The sequence below is a fragment of the Callorhinchus milii genome, unplaced genomic scaffold (genome assembly GCF_018977255.1).
Source record: "Callorhinchus milii isolate IMCB2004 unplaced genomic scaffold, IMCB_Cmil_1.0 Scaffold26, whole genome shotgun sequence".
Classification (NCBI taxonomy): domain Eukaryota; kingdom Metazoa; phylum Chordata; class Chondrichthyes; order Chimaeriformes; family Callorhinchidae; genus Callorhinchus; species Callorhinchus milii.
Window position 1 is genome coordinate 6,632,996 of NW_024704767.1, and position 19,462 is coordinate 6,652,457.

The 19,462-nt window shown below is 39.3% G+C and overlaps 1 protein-coding gene across 1 annotated transcript in view; it reads left to right on the forward strand.

Moving 5' to 3' along the window:
- The window catches only part of tln2b (talin 2b), a 68,395-nt gene that overhangs the window by 41,492 nt on the left and 7,441 nt on the right, over positions 1-19,462 (forward strand). Inside the window, exons 30-51 of the mRNA XM_007907624.2 lie at positions 368-565; positions 1,619-1,758; positions 2,212-2,305; positions 3,116-3,205; positions 3,293-3,415; positions 4,534-4,677; positions 4,787-4,948; positions 5,320-5,460; positions 5,596-5,777; positions 6,037-6,169; positions 6,671-6,772; positions 6,899-7,069; positions 8,479-8,532; positions 12,757-12,903; positions 13,488-13,589; positions 14,817-14,936; positions 15,696-15,842; positions 16,074-16,240; positions 17,708-17,891; positions 18,438-18,563; positions 18,766-18,882; positions 19,092-19,277. Of these exons, the coding sequence (XP_007905815.2) occupies positions 368-565; positions 1,619-1,758; positions 2,212-2,305; positions 3,116-3,205; positions 3,293-3,415; positions 4,534-4,677; positions 4,787-4,948; positions 5,320-5,460; positions 5,596-5,777; positions 6,037-6,169; positions 6,671-6,772; positions 6,899-7,069; positions 8,479-8,532; positions 12,757-12,903; positions 13,488-13,589; positions 14,817-14,936; positions 15,696-15,842; positions 16,074-16,240; positions 17,708-17,891; positions 18,438-18,563; positions 18,766-18,882; positions 19,092-19,277 (3,030 nt within the window). The remainder of the gene's footprint in view (positions 1-367; positions 566-1,618; positions 1,759-2,211; positions 2,306-3,115; positions 3,206-3,292; positions 3,416-4,533; positions 4,678-4,786; positions 4,949-5,319; positions 5,461-5,595; positions 5,778-6,036; positions 6,170-6,670; positions 6,773-6,898; positions 7,070-8,478; positions 8,533-12,756; positions 12,904-13,487; positions 13,590-14,816; positions 14,937-15,695; positions 15,843-16,073; positions 16,241-17,707; positions 17,892-18,437; positions 18,564-18,765; positions 18,883-19,091; positions 19,278-19,462) is intronic.

The following is a 19,462-nucleotide window of genomic DNA, read 5'->3' on the forward strand; positions in this document are numbered from 1 at the left end:
TGGAGCATTTATGTTTGAAGTGCGTGTGCTCTATGCAGGCTTTGAGAATGAGATTTATTTTAAAACAACGTGTCTGGCTCTGGATTCCTGAATGCATTACCCTTGCCTCCTTCAAGGCGTGTCTCAAGATCCTGCTGTTCGACCACCTCCCTGCCCTCCACCCTCCCTGATCCCAATCCTCCCCCCATCCCCCTGCTCGGGTCCAAATCCCTGACTGTCCAGTGCCTTGGGACATCCTCCTGACGTGGAAGGCACTATACAAATGTAATTTTGCATTGTACTCATACATCTCCCTCTCTTCTTCCCTCTTAATTATTGTTTTGGCCCTCATGTCCACCCTCTCCCTCCAAAATAACCTTTCCTTCAGTTACCGTCGAGCACCAAAAGTTTCCAGGAAGCTCAGAGTGAGCTGAATCAAGCTGCTGCCGATCTGAATCAGTCGGCAGGTGAAGTGGTGTACGCCTCACGGGGAACAAGTGGCCAATTGGCAGCTGCTTCGGGAAAATTTAGTGAAGATTTTGATGAGTTTCTGGATGCAGGCATTGAAATGGCTGGACAGACTCAGGTAAGGATGTTTGTTCAAAAATCTTTTATTTCCTGTTGGCGCATCTGCCCCAAAAAAGCATGTTCAAAATCACACTTGATTAGCAGTCGTAGTATTCATTCATTCGCTTCTTTTACGAAGAGATAAAAGCAGTATTGTTACTTCTTTTACAGTAATGGGCTTGCACTGAGATTTTAGTACATTGTGTCTGGCAATCCATATACATAATTGGTGAATTTTTATGCTTATTAAGATAAGCAAAGTTAGCGATGGAGGAGTGTAATAGTCTTCCATTCAGGTTAAAGGGAACCCAGCATCAACAACACAAATTATGTATTTATATAGCGCCTTTCATGTGGGAGGATATCTTAGAGCACTTTGCACAGCTGACTGGGAGCATGAGCTGGGGAGGGAGCTTGGTGGTGGGGGAGGTGGCTGAAAACACAGTCAAAAGGACAGTTTTTTAAGCAAATTTTGACGGCAAGGTCAGATGGGGCAAGGGTTAAATCATATCAGTATGAAGCATTTGTAAGGAAAAGCACAGTCAGATGCAGAGCAAAATTACTGTTTAGTCCACCCCTACATACCACATGTCCTATGGCTTCACTTGAGTGAAATGCTGTGATCTGGATGTCCTTCAACTCACCATGTGGTCTTTGCTAGAACTGTACATGTATGCAAAACTTGGATGAGGATAGAACCTGGCTCAGCAGTGAAACACCTTGTAAAATGACTTGCATCTTGTGCTGCCACTTTCTTATACACATTTTTGTACATAAAACATTGTTTTTGTGCAAGTTGGTAGTTCAATCAATGTAGCACAGGTCATGTTAAGTTGGTCATGTTTGGTGTAACAAGAAATTTGGTTTGGCAATGGCACAATTAGCTTCGACGATTGGACAGTTATTGTCGAATAGTTCATTTCTTAACTCGTGATATAAATGATCGAAGTTGCTACTTGCTGACATACATTAAATTACAGTAAAACCACGCTAACAATAAAAGTATTGTGAAAGATGTAGAGTGTTAAAAAGAACAATGAGACGACTGCACGTTTTACTTGTTTGAATCTAGACAAAAGAGGATCAAGTTCAGGTCGTTGGTAATCTGAAGAATATTTCCATGGCTTCCAGCAAACTGCTTCTGGCTGCCAAGTCACTGTCTGTAGATCCAGGAGCTCCTAATGCCAAACATCTCCTGGCAGCTGCTGCTCGGTGAGGATTATTTTATTTATTTTTCTACACTGCAGTATTAATGTTGGCTCATGTTCAAAAAACATTTATGCATATTTGTTGAATCATGCATATATGTGGTTAATGTTTTCACGGTTTTTTGATTCATCTTAAAGGATTTGTTCTATGTTGTGCTATATTTGCGTGAATCCCACCCCCCAATCTAAGATGCCTCTTGATTTTGGAGCTACACTTCAATGGGGAAAAAATTCCTGTGCCTTGATTCACGAATGGTAATCATTATAAGGAACTAGCAGTTGACTGTGGGTAAATGGAAGAGATTCTGCAGTCATTTATATAAATGAAATTGTACAATTTTATTCATTTGTGTACTTACGTTTTGGGGTCACTAAGTAACAGCTTTACTTAAATCGGTTCAAAATCCTTTGGTGGTGGAAGAAGCATTTTTTTTTGACCATTCCTAATGTCTTGCAGAGCTGTCACAGACAGTATCAATCAGTTGATTACACTGTGCACCCAGCAGGCACCTGGCCAGAAGGAATGTGACAATGCTCTGCGAGAGCTTGAGGTACAGAATTTAAATGAACTCTGGAAAATCTATGCTTGTAATGCACATCCCTGCTCGTTTTCATTCTGCGTGTTACGTCAGTTCAAAACTGCCAAATCAAAGAACTCTTAGCACCTGCTATTGCTTTGAGCATAAAGGGCCAAATTTATATTGGATGTCAGCCTGGCTCATGTTGGTAGCATTCTCACCTCAGAAAGCTTTGGGTTCAAGTCGTACTCGGCTGCACTGATTTGCCTGACTGGATTATATTTAATAGTGTATGCACAGTCACGACACTTTTCAGTAAAAATCCAGTCAAGTGTTTTGTGATATGCTCCTGATTATGAAGGATGCTACATCAGAGGTAAGGATGATTACTATTGAGCAATTTGTTTTAAAATTGCTCAGGTAATGATTTTACTTTTGGATCACACAAAATAAAATCTTAGAATCCGAATAGTTTATCATTGATTGCAATAAAGTCCAGAAATGTTTTTTTAACATTGTACAATTGTAACAAAATTCAGATCTGTTGCTTGAGTTACTGCATATCTGCAGGATTTCAACATAATTTATGTTGGATTAAGATTACTGCCTCAATCCAAGGTCTGACATCTGGTCAATTGCTATCTTGTAGTATGTGTAATCAGACAAGAAGCTGAATGCTTAATGCAGTGCCGAATGCTTATTTCATTCCTAGGAATGGAAAATTGGGTGGCACATACTTATGGTGGACAGGCAAAGATTAAATTTCCATTCCTTGCTACGCTATATTCAGCAAGAAGGTTGGGTGTAAATTTGCTAATTTCCCTTGTTTTAAATGATTTCCAGACAGTAAAAGGTATGCTGGATAACCCGAATGAGCCAGTTAGTGATCTCTCCTACTTTGACTGCATTGAAAGTGTCATGGAGAATTCGAAGGTAAACAAGTTTAATTTTATACCAATTTGTGCACCAATTGCTACCTCTGAACAATATTTTGTGAACGCTGGTTCTCCACTTTTGCAGATCCTTGGAGAGGCAATGGCAGGAATTTCTCATAAAGCTAAGACTGGTGATCTTCCAGCCTTTGGAGACTCTGTTGGCATCGCTTCCAAGTCGCTCTGTGGTTTGACGGAAGCTGCAGCTCAGGTGATTTTCTAGAATGTAAAAACATGTTTGGAAAACTCTTGCGTTACTTCAATCAGAAGAATATTTTACTGGGATGAATTTAGTAAAGAATGGATTTCAGTTTTCATGAGCATTTGAAATCTACAGAGGTCCTCTGCTACAAAAAGTTCATTTCAAATGTGATTTCAGAAACTTCCTAAGAATTGCACAGTTGGTATCGGCATTAATCACAATGGTCGTTCAGTATATTACAATAATCCTATGCTTGCTATTCGTGCACAGGCATGGGTGTAAGAAAAAAAATTGTATTTTGAATTCTTCATTAACTATTCCTCAGTCTTTGGTAATGTTTCACTCGTTCTGCCTTTCAGCTTTGTCGCATCTGACACATAACATTTTATGATGTTTTAAAATTGGAAGTTATTGATAATTATGTTATGTGTCGACCGATGAGCATTAAGCTACATTTTACGGTGGTGCCGAAAAAAGTTCTTTGGAAATGGGAAAAAATAAGTGAAATGTTTATTAAAATTGAACACATTTTTTTAAAACAAAACGAAGACTGAGAGATTTTACTAGCATTGTCTGAAATGCAGTCGATGCAGTGTGTAGAATGACCTGGCTCTTAACATCTTTCCGTACCTGCTTACATTTCTACTGCCGCATTAAAAATTTGCTAATTTTTATATAAATGGAACACGAGCTCCCCCAGTGGCCTACCCTGTGAGGACACCTCTTGCTGCAGCATTAGGTCATAAAGGATGTAAAGTTGCGCGGTTGAATCCCTGTCTGTGCTGAGTTAGCTGATTTAAAGGGTGCTCCAATTGACCCCCTCTCCCCACCCCCACCCCCAAGGGGCAGTTGGGATAATCACTCCAAATCACTATCCAGTGATGTTGCTGAAATATTAATGTATTTCAAGCTGTCAGGCAAGGTCAGGGTAAGGCTCCACTGCCATGCTCCCTGGAGTCAAATAAAACTACCAATCCAATGTTCCCTTCAACTGTTGGGTAAAGTACTGACAGATGCTGTACAGCTATAGCCAACAGAAAGGCCAGGAGAAAAACTGCAAGACGGGAAACAATATGAAATGATCATGTCTTTGAGGTCTCTAAGCTCATTGTCTTTTCCTCGTACAGTCTAGTTATCTGGTTGGTATATCTGATCCCAATAGCCAGGCTGGGCATCAAGGTCTAGTGGATCCCATCCAATTTGCCAGATCCAACCAGGCAATCCAGATGGCTTGTCAGAATCTTGTGGATCCAGCAAGTAGTCCATCACAGGTATAGATACAAGTATTTCTCTCTATCATTCAATGGAGTTTATTTTGACGCAACCATTCAAGTTTAAGCAAGAATCACTTTATATTGTGCAATAATTTGCTCTCCCCAGGTATTGTCTGCTGCCACAATAGTAGCCAAACACACCTCTGCTTTGTGCAATGCTTGTCGTATAGCTTCTTCCAAGACTGCCAACCCAGTTGCTAAGAGGCATTTTGTTCAGTCAGCGAAAGAGGTTGCCAACAGCACTGCCAACCTAGTGAAGACAATCAAGGTAACTGTATACCTTTTTGTGCTACTAAAGTGATTTTGTTTATTCGGTTTGCAAATGAACTATTTTGATGTCTGCCTTGTGTAGTTTAAATGTCTTGCGTTTTGTTGCCATTGTCTGAACATTAGAGAATACGGTGGAAAACTCCCAGAAACCTGATTGGCATCAACTAATGCTGACAGAGTAATTCTGAATCAAGCCTAAGCCTGTCTTTATGGCTCAGTTACTTTCTGAATAATTTCACTTAGCTATTTGGGCATTTAACTATTTTTAAAAAAATAAATAGTGTACCTTCTGAACCGCAACTTACACTAGTAATTAATTGCAGGTATTAATAACCACCGATGTATTTACTTCACATTAATTACTATTAGGCTCTGGACGGTGACTTCTCTGAAGAAAACCGTGAAAAGTGCAGAGCTGCCACTTCTCCTTTAATAGAGGCTGTAGAAAATTTGACAGCTTTCTCCTCAAACCCAGAGTTTGTCAGCATTCCAGCGCAGATTGGAGCTGAGGTAATAATTCAATGAAGCTTTTTAATTGTATGGTTTCAGTGAACTGAGGATTCGGATTGTAGTTACGATAGAGTTCTAAAGCGTCTTAAGAATCCATGTTGTGTTGAGCATCAAACCATTTGGTTTATTTTGAAGGGAGCTCAGGCTCAGGAGCCAATTCTCTCAGCTGCTCGAGCTATGCTGGACAGTTCATCCTCTCTGATCAGGACTGCCCGTTCATTAGCCATTAATCCAAAGGACCCACCAACCTGGTCTATTCTAGCTGGGCATTCACGCACTGTATCAGATTCTATTAAGAGTCTTATAACCTCTATCAGGTATGTTAATGCAGTAATATCTCTCCATTTGGCAATAATCTTACCACAGATATTGGTGGGCTGAATGGCATTCTGTGTACTTGATTTTTCTTAGTAGTGAGATTAAACATATGCTTGCACCTTTGCTGACTGAGTGTGCACCCAGGACCCAGACCATCTGACCAATCAAGTTGATGTTTTATCCTAGGATTATTTTTTTTTAAAAAAAGACGTGTGTATGTGATTTGTTGCTTTTATTTAAGTTTCTTTCCTTTTCAAGGGATAAGGCTCCAGGACAACGGGAATGCGACTACTCAATTGACAACATTAATAGGTGCATTCGTGAGATTGAGCAAGCTTCTTTAGCAGCTGTCAGTCAGAACCTTGCAACAAGAGATGACATTTCGCTGGAGGTAAAGTATTTATACACAATACTGAAGCCATGGTTACATAACCATCTTAAAATCTGAATAAATACATCAAGCTCCTATTGTAGTTTCCCCTCAATTAAAGAAAATCTGTAAAATGCAGATGTAGTGACATTTTCCCACTTGGTCTGATAGATGATCCTTCATTCACTTGAGGACGTGTTGAATGCCCAGTCGTGGCAATGGTGACCTATATTTTAGCTCATTAAGCAATTATCTAAATCTGAACACCCTCCTTCCATTGTGAGGATACAGCCTTCAGTACAGATGAAATTGAACAGTTACTTGCTCACCTTAAATTCATGGTACTTTTTTTTAAAAATGTGCTCCGTTTCACCCACAAAATATATAGTCAGTTAACTTCAGAGTATATTCTGTGATGTGCTTTGAGACTTCTCGAAGACGTAGTAAGGCGCTGTATCAAATGCAAGGATTATTATTAATGTGAACACTTTTTCAGCGCTTTTTTTTCTCTCTGTCTATCAGGCTTTGCAGGAACAGATGACCTCAACAGTACAAGAGATAGGACATCTGATTGATCCAATAACTACAGCAGCTCGCGGAGAGGCTGCTCAGCTGGGTCACAAGGTGCAATGATCGCCATCCTGAATGTTTACCTGCAAATACTTCACCAGGCAATGATTTTCCTTTTGGAACTTTTTTTTGTAAAGAAAACATAAATAACATAAAACAATTCTCCTCTGTTGAATGTAGGTTACCCAACTGGCCAGTTACTTTGAGCCTTTAACTCTGGCCTCCATTGGTGTTGCCTCAAAGCTTCTTGACCATCAGCAGCAAATGACTGTATTGGACCAGACTAAGACCTTGGCTGAATCTGCATTACAAATGCTCTACGCAGCCAAGGAAGGTGGTGGCAACCCCAAGGTAACGTGGAACACGATATTGAGCAAAAGGATTGCAAAATAATTGTTTAAGACGTGCAAGTCTTGATTCAAACTGATTTACTGCTTCAGCTTGGCTTGATTATACAAATAATTGGGTGCAGCTCAACGTTACAATAGTTAGTTAATTTGATGTGGTTACACGTTGCTTAAGGTGCAGCTTCTTAGGGCAGGAGATGATTTTCTCATCACTCTGCAGATTGAAATTTTGACTGCACTGATAGGAGTGATTGGGTCTTGTCAATGAATGTGGAGGAGATGTCATTGGAAGGAAAATTGTCACTAGGATCTGTCAACTGCCCCCCCAACCCCAGAGGCCATCTAAACAAATAACATTGCCTGGCAGCAGATTACCTTGGAGAGATGATGGGATGGGAGGGTAGATAAAGAGCCATATTTGGTTGGCTTTTTCTGATCCAGAAACAAATTCTGTCACTTTTGATTCATATCTTTTTGTTCATTATAGTATTTCAATGCAGTGTTGAAGCAGGGGTTGCTGAAAGGATTGAATGGTAGAGAAGCTAAAAGTGGACCAAGAAAGCTTTTTCTGTCACTGTTCTCACACGCGCTTTTCCACAGATGTAGAGATATTAAAGGGAGCACCACAGGTGCTCCCTAAGCTGTGGGTATAATCAGCCATGGATGTATATTAAATCAGACTGATATAACTAAAGCAATGCTGTGTGACTGATCAGGGTCCCACGTTGCGCATGCTTCTGTACTTTGCAGTTGCTGTGTGTTGACTGGATATATATTTGGGCACCCTGCTTCCATTAGTCTGCCAGTGCCTTCTGTCTGGATGTTGGAATGGCACAAGAGCAGATGGGGCGAACTGTCCCTCTCCTGTTAACTATGGGTAAGTGCTTCAGTTTAGCCCAGAGCCTCCTAATAACCCAGCTGATATCGGAACCTCTGTGGGGAAATCATGACCATAAATCCAGGATTTACCTTTGTTAATTTCTAATACATTTAACTCATTATATGAATTTGGTGTTAAGATATCAATTTGGCGTCATCTTTGAATTAATGAAGTGCAATGTTCAAAGAAAAAACCCCACAAAGAGTTGATAGATAATTTTTTCCCCCCTGCATGTAAAATGGCTGCTTCAATGTACCACTAATATGATTCAAGTTACTAACAGTTGTGTAAAATGTGTTTCCAAACCAGAGTAATGAATGTCTAACTGTGAATTGTTCAATGTTTCAAATTACACATGTGACTAATTGTTTTTGTTTTGTTTAGATGTTTTCTTTTGATCTGTGTTCCCCAGATGTGTATGTTACAGTTTTTAATATTGTTTTTTTTATTGTTTTTGATGTATTGAGTTGGCCCGTGTCTCACGTGTGATATGTGCTTATTCACGCTGTGTTCCTGTTGCCGCACATATGCAGGATTATTCACTTCACATTCATGGACAGGACACTGGTCATGAATGTTGTCAGACGGTGTGTACCCACTGTTCTTTCTTTTCAGCTCATGTTTCTGTCCAGATTTCTGTTTGGCTTCTTGAGCAATTGCCTGTTTAACTTGAATCAAACATTGTGAAAGTTTGATTCAACCCACTCCGAAAAACTTTATGTGCAATTGCATTGCGCATATTCTGGCGTGTAAATCCAGTGTGTCTTGTGCTTTTAAATTAATATTCCCATATTTCTACTCCCCTTGCATTCTTCTCCCCTTTTAGTTAAATATAAACCCTATATTTAGCATTTATTTGAAAATAAAACTGTCAGAATGTATACTTAACAGACTGCTTAACAATTCATTAAAAAAAAGCAATTAAATTTTGAAATTAACTGTTTAGTACCCATCACATGGGCCGGCAGTGAACCTGAGGAAAACCTAGTAAAGATTTTTTGGCAGATGTACGTAAAAGCATCTGGTTAAAAGTGATTCTGTGCAGAGATCCCTTAAAAAAAAGTAATTTGTTTGTATTATTATTCATTGTTGCAGTAACCATTCATTATGGCAATTACCCAAGAAGTTTTGAAATTGTTGCATAAGGTGTAAACTTGTTGATCTGTTCTAAGAGCTAATGCATTGTGTATGCTGCTGTTATCTGTTCAATCACTGCATCTTTGCCTGTATCTGCTTGGCACTTCCCAATGTGCACCATTTGTGGCGTGAATGTGCTTTATGCTTCATAAACTAAATCTGATTATCAGAATAATTATTTTAACACCTCGGTGACTTTGTTTACCAATCAGTGTCACCTTTGCATGCTTGAGGTAAGCAAAGCTTGGCCAATGACGTCAGAATGGTTTGGGCAAGGCTAGTATGAGTGTCTGATAATTGTCAGGAATGCACTGATGTATGTTTACACATAAGCTAATCAGCACGCTTGTCTATCAAGAAAGCTGTTTGGCTGTTTAAGAATTTCTGCTTAAAGCATTTATGTGCTGGGCAGCAAAATGCACGTGCCCATATGTGACCCTAATTGTGAGGCATAACGTATGCCAAAAAAGACTTGATTTAGATTCACTGTGCCAATTGCATGCTGTTCATTGTTTTTCCTAGGTTACAGTATTAAGTGATGCGCTCAAATTCTCTGTGTGTGATAAAACGTATAGTGTAAAAATGGCATGTGATTCATACTAACTACAGACAGGGATGAGCCAGCTTGATGAGGGCATTTCAGGGTTGTCATGTAAGTTCTTTTGAATAGTTTACTAAATTCAATCTTTATTACTGTATTTGATTGCTTCCAGTTGTGATTGATCAGAACCTTAATCATGCATGTGCATAGACAGAAAAAAAATCACAACAGCTGATCATGCAGACTGCTCAGGTGAACACTTGAGTGTTATGAAATGGATGTTTGGGCATTAACAAAAGGTTGGAGTTCTGCAGTAATCCAAAATGAATTCTGTGCTCAGAATTACTTGTGTAACTTTTCTTTTAAATTAACAGTGGCGGGATGTTAATGAGGTGTTTTAGCACCATCACCAGCTGATTTTCTTTTGCTGCTGTGATCTGAAGTTTAGTTGTCATCTTTTCTCCTATTGTTTCTCTTTGAGAGAGAAGCTGTGCAAGCTGCTCATTCAATATTTAGGTTTCAGTCAGAAGACACTGTCCTAGAGTGATGTGTTGAGGTTCCATTCATTGACGACGTGGAGAAGTGAATCCACTCTCACAGACTAGTTGCTGTTATAATTAAGAGTCCAATATCACTTTGTACGTGGTTCCCGTGGTTAGCTCTTACTATGGAATAATAAATAATAATAATCCTTACATCTGGTATCGTCCCTTTCCCATATGGAGGATATCTCAAAGCGCTTCCAGGATACAACAACAAATTACATTTGTGTGGCGCCTGTTACACCAGGAGCATGTCCGAAGGCTCTATATAACCGTTAGTGCAGGGACTCTGTATGTTTTATGGCAAATATGGCACCCAATTTGCGCACAGCAATGTCTCACAAACAGCCATCAATTGAATGACCATTATTTTAGAGGAATATTCGCCAGGGCCTCGCTTCTCTTTTCGAATAGTACCATGGAAGCTTTAACGCTACATGAACAGGCAAGCAGACAGGACCTTGGTTTTATGTCTCACCTGAAGGACAGCACCTCCAACAATGCAGTGCATCTCAGTATATCCTGTGAAGCGCTACCTCGGAGTATCAGCTCAGAGTAACACTCCTGACGTGGGAGTTCCAAGTCCTGATGTGGAGCTTGAACCAATAACTTTCTGACTTTGAGGCGAGAGTGCTACCAGCTGAGCTAGGCTGACAATAATAGTTGTTTAACTTGGACTCCGTGCATTCCTCGAAACCGCTCTACTTATCAAACAAAAGAGCATCAATGGTGGAGAAAATTGCACTTAATGCCCTAGTCCAGATAAGTGAAGCTCCCACTCAGACTCCCACGCTTACCAGGGTCTCTGCACTTAAATCAGGAAGGAAGAAGGTGTCTTATAGATACTTGAGTGCATTTGAAGTTGTCTCTCAGCTGGTGCCAAAACACTTTACTGAGTAACTGCTGATGCTTCTTTCTGAATTTCATGGTGGTTTATTCGGAAAATGTAAATTTTTATAGAATTGTGATGACATTTCAGACACGGTTGTGACACATATTGCCGTGTATATTTGGATGATTTTTGTCCTTTACATTATTGGACATTTTTATAATTTGACCTGAACTCACAAAAGATATTCTCAAATCAAATGACTCAGGGACATTTGAGCACATAATCCTTATTGTTTCTTGGTCTGACAAATGAGTATGTACTGAAATGTTTTTGAAAAAAAGGAGATGAAATTCAGAAATCCTGAATCCAATTCATTGTTTTTTTGTGTGGTGTGAGTGATTTACGGAAGAGGTGTGTGTGTGTGTGTGTGCGTGTGACATACCATTTAAAAGTGCCATGCAAAGCGATAACTGAATCAGCTGCTGCCATCTCAGATGTGGATCTAATTATAGCTTCTCTTCCACACAGCTGAACACATTGCTGCTCTTTACTGATTTGCCGTGCCTTTTACTTCATTAATGCATGGGAATTTATTTTTTCATAATGTCTTGAATTATGTATGTAGCATGTCACCAAGGATCAAGACTAACGCAACGTATAAAGTAGACAGCCCTACAATGCAACCTTTTTTGAAGTCTTTGTTCATTATTAAACATTCTCCAGCAAATATATGATTTTGAATTTGTGCTGATGTTGCTTGTTGATTAATCACTGTAAGATCTATTAGTGGCTTGGAAACTTCAGCAATGGCTTGCTGATTTTGGAAACGGCACACTATAGCCCCTAAACACTGTTAGTCTTGATCCTGGTTTCACTTGTCAGATTTTTGTGGTGATCAATTAAGCTTGAATTGTTTGATTCGTGTAATGTGAAATTTTTAAGTATTTGAGTTAGATGGTGAGATACCATCAGGCATTTGTTCAATCCCATGTCCTCATCCATTCATGAAGAAGAGGGTAAAACTATTCTGGCTGCAGCAGATTATAAACCTGTAATCAAAGGGATGGAGAATGGTAATGTAACACTGAGCTCCTTGATGTCTCAGTAGGTGCATGTGCCACCTGGTGTGGCACTGACCAATATGGTCCAGGAAGATCACAAGTTTAATTCCTTGCTGAGTTATCTCATCACAATTGTGGCATTGGTGAGAGCACCAGAGCTCGCTACCACCCTTTACCCAGTGAGGGGAACGATTGCCAGTTCTCGCATTGATCACTATAATGTGACCCTAAAAGAAAACGTAAGCATATGATATTGGGTGAGGAATAGATCACTCAGCAGCGATTCCCTCGGGTCAAATCGTTCATTGTGCAGGCCAGTAGTCTGTAAGTACTTGTACTATCAGAATCAAATATAAGTTACAGCCTTCAGGAGAGGAGGGGGCAAAGCTGAGGGAACAAAGCTGACACTTGAGTCCATGTACTTTGCTAGGAATGGGTGCGTAGGCCAGAACTGAAAGTTGTCTTTTATTGGGTATGTGCGCATTCTCCAGAACCTGTTTAATTCCCCTGATTAGCACAAAACGTGCTCCGCAATATACAGAACGTATAGTTTTTAATTTCTGGGACCATAGTTATTTTTGTTTCCATTCCGACACTTTATAAAAAGAAAAAAGCAACTGATTCTAGGCAAGTTTTATATAAAGCAGCTGACATTCGCTAGTAAATGACTTTTGTGTATAATGGAATTAATTCAACAGGCTTCACACACGCACGATGCCATTGCAGAAGCAGCTCAGCTAATGAAGGAGGCAGTGGATGATATTATGCTAACTCTGAATGAGGCTGCGAGTGAAGTGGGTATGGTCAGCGGAATGGTGGATGCAATTGCTGAAGCAATGAACAGAGTAAGTGGTTCTCTGGGGATTCTGTCTGAAATACTATAGGGTGCGTTTCTAAATTGCCTGTCGTGTTCTGCTGATTTATTCAAGCCAAGCAAGTGTCCCTGCTCGAGAATCAATGCAGTGGTATTACTGAAAGTGTAACTACTGTATTGTAAATAAATATTGTTGCCTTTGATTTCAAAGTTGATGAGCCCATTCTTATCACCCCAGTGGAAATTTCACAATCTCAAACTACAGTCCTGATGGGCCTCACAGCTAATACCAATCATCTGAATGTGCCAAGTATAGTTCGTGCAGCTGGTGGTGTCCTGTTTCTATTTATTAATTAGAACATGTGCTGACCGCAAGATATGTGTTGATTTTCGATTTCTCCTTCGCTGTGCTTGTAAATTCCACAAAAAAAAGGGCAACAGATCACCTTTAAAGAAAATATCCTTCAGTTCCAGAAATAGATCAGCTTTGAAGTGCAATGTACTGAAGTAGAATAATGAGTACTTTTCTACATATAACTTTAATGCTAGTTGCATTTTATGCTCATCCATTTCCATTGCTTGATCTTTAATACTTTGCATTTCTTTCTTTCCCAGCTTGATGAAGGCACACCTCCAGTGCCAGAAGGAACTTATGTTGACTATCAAACGACAATGGTAAAATATTCTAAAGCGATTGCAGTCACTGCTCAGGAAATGGTAAGGGAACAATACAGATTTCTTTTGACCTTTTTATAACAAATATAAGAGTAATTGAGATTTTCTGGATCCGGGATTGAGACGACTAAATTATTTTTCCCACAAAATATATAGTTAATTCATTTTATGATATATCCTCTGAAGCGCTTTGAGACATGCCGAAGACATGATAAGGCTCTGTATCAAATGCAAGGATTATTATTACACAAACATTCTGTTCATTTCAGCCCCCTACTAGTATTGAGTCAATACATCCATCCCAGCCATATGAATATTTTTGAATACCCAGCTCCAGAAGTTATAGGATCATTTCATTTTCTGTGTGTGTGTGTGTGTGTGCATATATATGAGAATATAAAATGCAATGGTATACCAAGATATTTATGATGTCTGACTTCTGGAACTCTACCTCCATGCCTCCGCCTTATCCCCTTGATCGCATCTGAAGATCTTCCTCTTTTACCGTGCCTACAGTTACCTCCCCTTTCTCCCTGGCTCAGTGTCAAGCTCTGCTACTGTTAAGCATTCCGAGCCGATACCCGCGTGAAAGGCACTTTATGAATGCAAATTGTTGTGGTTGTTGATGATGATGATTATCTCTTAAAGGTGAGGAATATAATGTTATTAGACATCAAGTTTTTTTTGCCCCCCTTAAACTGTCCAAAAAGCGACTTGTGCCACACCTCAGGGTGTTTGACTTTCCTTTTTATAGTTTGAAATTTTAAAAATAAAAATTATTGTGCCATTTTGAGAGAAACTTTGGAAATTAATCCTTGCAGAAACAATCAGTCCTTCAATTAACATCAGATCTTCAATTTAAGTTAGTAACTAAGCGATAAGTAGCTGTACAATTTGTTCACAATGGCAATCTGTGCAATCTTATCTGGTTGAACTGCTGTCGAACCCAAATGCTCAGGGGTCCCAAGCCTTTGTTCTTGCTAACCTGTGTCTAAATGTTAGGATTAAATCTTGAAGGCAAGTTATTGTATTTTATGATATCTGGAGTAAATTCAGGTTGCGATCAAGCTGCATATTTAATTTGATATTTTATAAATAAGAATGTTGTAGCTGGTTCACTGAAAAATGTAAGTCGTTGCAGTTCACCTTTGTGGCTGTACAGTTGTTATAATGTACGGCGATGGAGCCAGCCAAATGACATGTTCATGATGAATGAAATGGTATAAATAAACATCTCTCTGTAAACGATTCTGTGGTTTCATTTTGCAGATGTCCAAATCTGTCACCAGCCCTGAAGAGCTGGGTGGTTTGGCTTCCCAAGTGACGACTGATTATAGCCATCTTGCTCACCAAGGGCGACTAGCAACTGCAACAGCTGACACAGAGGAGGTCGGATATATTATTATTATTAATGTAATACTTTCTACTTTGAGCAAAGGCTGAAACTATATTTAAAAAAATCTTTGCCTCTGCAAAGCTATTTTCAGCCTAAAAGGGCGATTTGTATTTGAGTGAAATTAAGGAAGTTCATCCATTTGTCTTGATGGGCAATAATTTTCTAATTTTAAGTTAATTTTTGAAAGGGGGAATACAACATGAATGTTAGAAATGTTGGCATCCCATGCCGTTTACACAGAAACCAGAAGATCAGGTAACCATTGAAAACCCTGAGCAGTGTGTTGACTGATCAATGAAATGACGACCTGAAAATTGTTCTATGAATCCTCCGTTTGGACAACTAAGTCAATGATCCATTTAATGTAGATGTGTTTTGTTTGTATCCTAACAGCTTTCGGCCTTCTCGCCACTGAGACTTAAATAGCTGTGCTATGCATGCCAATATTTTCACTAGCTCCTCATGCCAAGAAAAAAAAACAAAATGGGAGAGGCAAAGAAACTGAAAATTAGATACCTTAAAGTCCTATCGATGCCTTTCCAAAAATTAACCACCTTCAAAGATGTCCCTTGTAACTCATGGGTTTCAAAACTCACACAGCCACCAGCTCAGCAAATTAGTGAAATAAATTATGTACACTCGTGCCTTCTATCAATGTGTATAGATCTAAAAAAAAATGGACAATCCCCAGAAAACAGTATGTACCACTCATGATGACAAATGTTGGATTGTAAAACTTAATCTCTCTGCAGATTGGATTCCAAATCAAAACCCGTGTGCAGGACCTTGGCCATGGCTGTATATTTCTGGTGCAAAAAGCTGGCGCTCTTCAAATTTGCCCCACAGACAGCTTTACGAAGAGAGAGCTGATTGAATGTGCCCGTGCTGTGACAGAAAAGGTGAGGGAGCTACAGATTTTGCTGTTTCAACGGTACATCAGTGCAGTGGATTCATAGACACTTATATGGACTTGTCCGTTACTGTGTTTTTTGTCTTTTGGCTAAATGGTCTCCTACGAAAATAAGGGCCACATTGCACATTGTTTTAATAGGCTTTTGAAATAAGCTTGACAAAGTAAACGATTTACAGGTTCATCATTATTATTTTGCATAAATCTTCTTTCTGCCTAGGTTTCCCTGGTTCTGTCTGCTCTGCAAGCAGGAAACCGAGGTACACAGGCTTGTATAACTGCAGCCAGTGCAGTTTCTGGCATCATTGGAGATCTGGACACCACGATTATGTTTGCTACAGCTGGTACTCTGAATGCAGAGAATGACGAGTCATTTGCAGATCACAGGTCAGTGTCTCTTAGGAAGCTGGTGAGTAAATTAAAATTAAAGCTTCGTACAATTCAATACAATTTACATTGATATAGTACCTTCACGTTGGGAGGATGTTCCAAGGTGCTTGACAGCCCTGGTTTGGCAATATAATACATTCAAGAAAATAACTTTGTGTCAAACGGTTTTAGTATTTTAAAATATATGTATGAGCATTGGAAGCAAGGGAGTTGGCAAAAAAAACAGTCCTACCATTATTCCTGGCTGAAGTGATTATATCATAAAAGATGAGGTTACTGCAGAGTCACCCAGAGGTCAGTAGCTGCTTAAAAAACTTTAATCAAAACACAAACGTGATTAAAATAAAGCTGAGCTGTATTTATACTTGAAATGTGTTTTAAGAAAGAGGCAAATTGGCAAATTTGAGGAATGTTGATAACCAGGACAGACTCCATTATAAAAACAGAATGTACACATTCAGAATTCTGCAAAGGAGAACGTGATGGGATGAGAGGAGTCAAACTAGTTATAGTTTGTATGTGGAAGTTAATAAAATTATAGACCAGGTGTCGATGCATCTAGCCAGAAATTTTACCCACAGATATCTGGAGAAGTAAAGCCAAAATATATATGATGTGGTGGGGGCAGGTTTAAGGCAAATGGGTAAATATGGTTGTATTTGCCTCCAGTATTGTCAAGAAAATTGTTTAGGTGAAGTGTATTCTGTTCTTAAATTAAATTATGTTCTTTCACACACGCTAATTATTGCTATATGCCAATGGTGTGCTGCTGCATTTAATTAGTCCTTCTCTGCCTCCCTCTCCTCTGCCTTTCAAAACATTAAGAAGCTTACACAATTCTCAGGGTACAAAGTAAATGACTACAAGATGAAAGGCTTGTCCCTCAACAATATTTCACACACTTATCAGAATCCTTTCCAATTTGACGGGACTTCAGATACTTGGATGTAACAGTGTAATACAGACGTGTAACATAGGTGGGGCTATGTGAGTTTGGAGTTGATTCACTGCAGATATTTTACAATAGCTGGAATTTCACCCTTAAGAAGCCCACACTGCAGCCTCAAAAGAGCAGTGACAAAAGGACTCCATATGAATAATGGGAATTTTCATATGACTGGAGGAGGATTTGTAAGATGACAGTGATTGAGAGTGAGGTATTCTATCAGATTGCTCTTCAAATTATTTAACTTGGTCATATCAACACTTATTGACATCCGAGAGCATCAGTAACAAAAAGGATTTAAGTTGCTTGGTAACTGAAGACTGAACAAGGGCTTCTGTTATGAATTGTCCAGCTAATAGGCCCACTCCCCCACGATTCATTTCATAAAATCTAGCTGGTAAGCTACTTATTGTGCAGTTTCTTCAAGGGTGGGAGAGGTATTTTGAGTTGTTTTGTTAAGGATGAGCTATTAACAATTTTGTTTTTGACGACTTTATTCTTACAACTATGTTTCCCAGGGAGAACATCCTGAAAACTGCTAAGGCTCTAGTTGAGGACACAAAGTTCCTTGTATCTGGTGCAGCTTCGAGCCAGGAAAAGTTGGCTCAAGCTGCTCATTCTTCTGTTAACACCATCACACAGTTGGCTGAGGTGGTGAAGCAGGGAGCAGCCAGCCTTGGTTCAGATGACCCAGAAACACAGGTAAAAACTTTGGTAATGTGGTCAATTCAGAAGCAGCCTAATATCAGGAGTTAATCTGTGACCTTTGCAAACCAGATTTGATGCACTATAAACAAAAGCTATTTAATTTGGGATATTCTCAAACAGACCAATCGTGGTTTTTTTTTTCCAATCTGGGACCCAGATTTGTTTTAAATAGTGTTTTTCTTTTTTTTGGCCCCATTGATGCTCACAATTGTGAAAGAGCTTGAGAGGGTAAATATTGAAAGATATCCATGATGGTTGTCAAATGATCAACAAGGGAGTATGTCCACTCAAGTTTATTACTAGAATCTTAAAGGTTAAAGCTTAAAGGACAAGGCATTTTTTTTACACACAAGGGGTTATAAGAAATATTTTTGACCTGAGCTTATTGAAAGTAATCTTTTTTTAAAAAAATTTTGTTCGATCAGACGTAATCTTGCACTGCAACATTTCATTACAGATGGAAAAAATTTAGATAAAATATATTAGTAGAATAAGGTTAATGCTTGACAAGCTTGAGGGGAATTTTCTATATTGTTTTAGGTGGTCCTAATTAATGCAGTAAAAGATGTGGCCAAAGCTCTAACCGACCTCATTAGTGCAACAAAATGTGCTGCTGGCAAACCGGCTGATGATCCATCCATGTATCAACTAAAGAGTGCTGCCAAAGTAAGTGTGTGTGTGTGTGTGTGTGTGTGTGTGTGTGTGAGGGGTAGACAGAACAGCATCGATTTTTTGTGCAGATATATTTTAAATGAAACATTGGGTGAAAATGTGGTATCAGCTGTCTACAGTGATTTTCTTTGGTTAATTTTATAGTTTGTAGAGGGGTTTTTTTATTCTGTGAAATAAACATAGTTTTTTTTCTTAGGTAATGGTTACAAATGTCACCTCTCTTTTGAAAACTGTAAAAGCTGTGGAGGATGAAGCAACTCGTGGCACAAGGGCTCTCGAAGCCACTATCGAAAGTATCAAGCAGGAGCTGACGGTACGTGATTGGAGTGAAACTGGTATTGATTTAGTCAATATAAAACTAAACACAGGGTTAAGTGCACATCTGAACAAATATAGCCAAAAGAAAATGGCAAATTGTCAGACTCAGTTGTATCCTGGATAAATAATGCAGATTGAATTGTATGAACATGGATTGTGGTGTCTGTAGAATTTGTCAAATGTTGTTTTTGTTATCATTTACAGGTATTCCAGTCAAAGGAACTGCCAGAAAAGACTTATTCACCTGAAGAATTCATCCGAATGACGAAGGGCATTACGACTGCAACTGCGAAAGCTGTGGCAGCAGGCAACTCGTGCAGGCAAGATGATGTGATTTCAACAGCCAATCTCAGTCGCAAAGCAATGGCTGACATGTTAACCGCTTGCAAGGTAATTGACTGCTTTTGGTACAGCGGATTTTAACAGTGCGAGTTTGTACAACGTTATTAGCTGTGACTGAAGGAGTGCTTTCAAGTGCTTTGTAGAGGGCATACAAAGGGGCCTTAGGAGGGATGGAAGCTCGAGTGGAATATAAATATTGGCAAGGACAAGAACTGGTTGTGCTGTGCTGAATG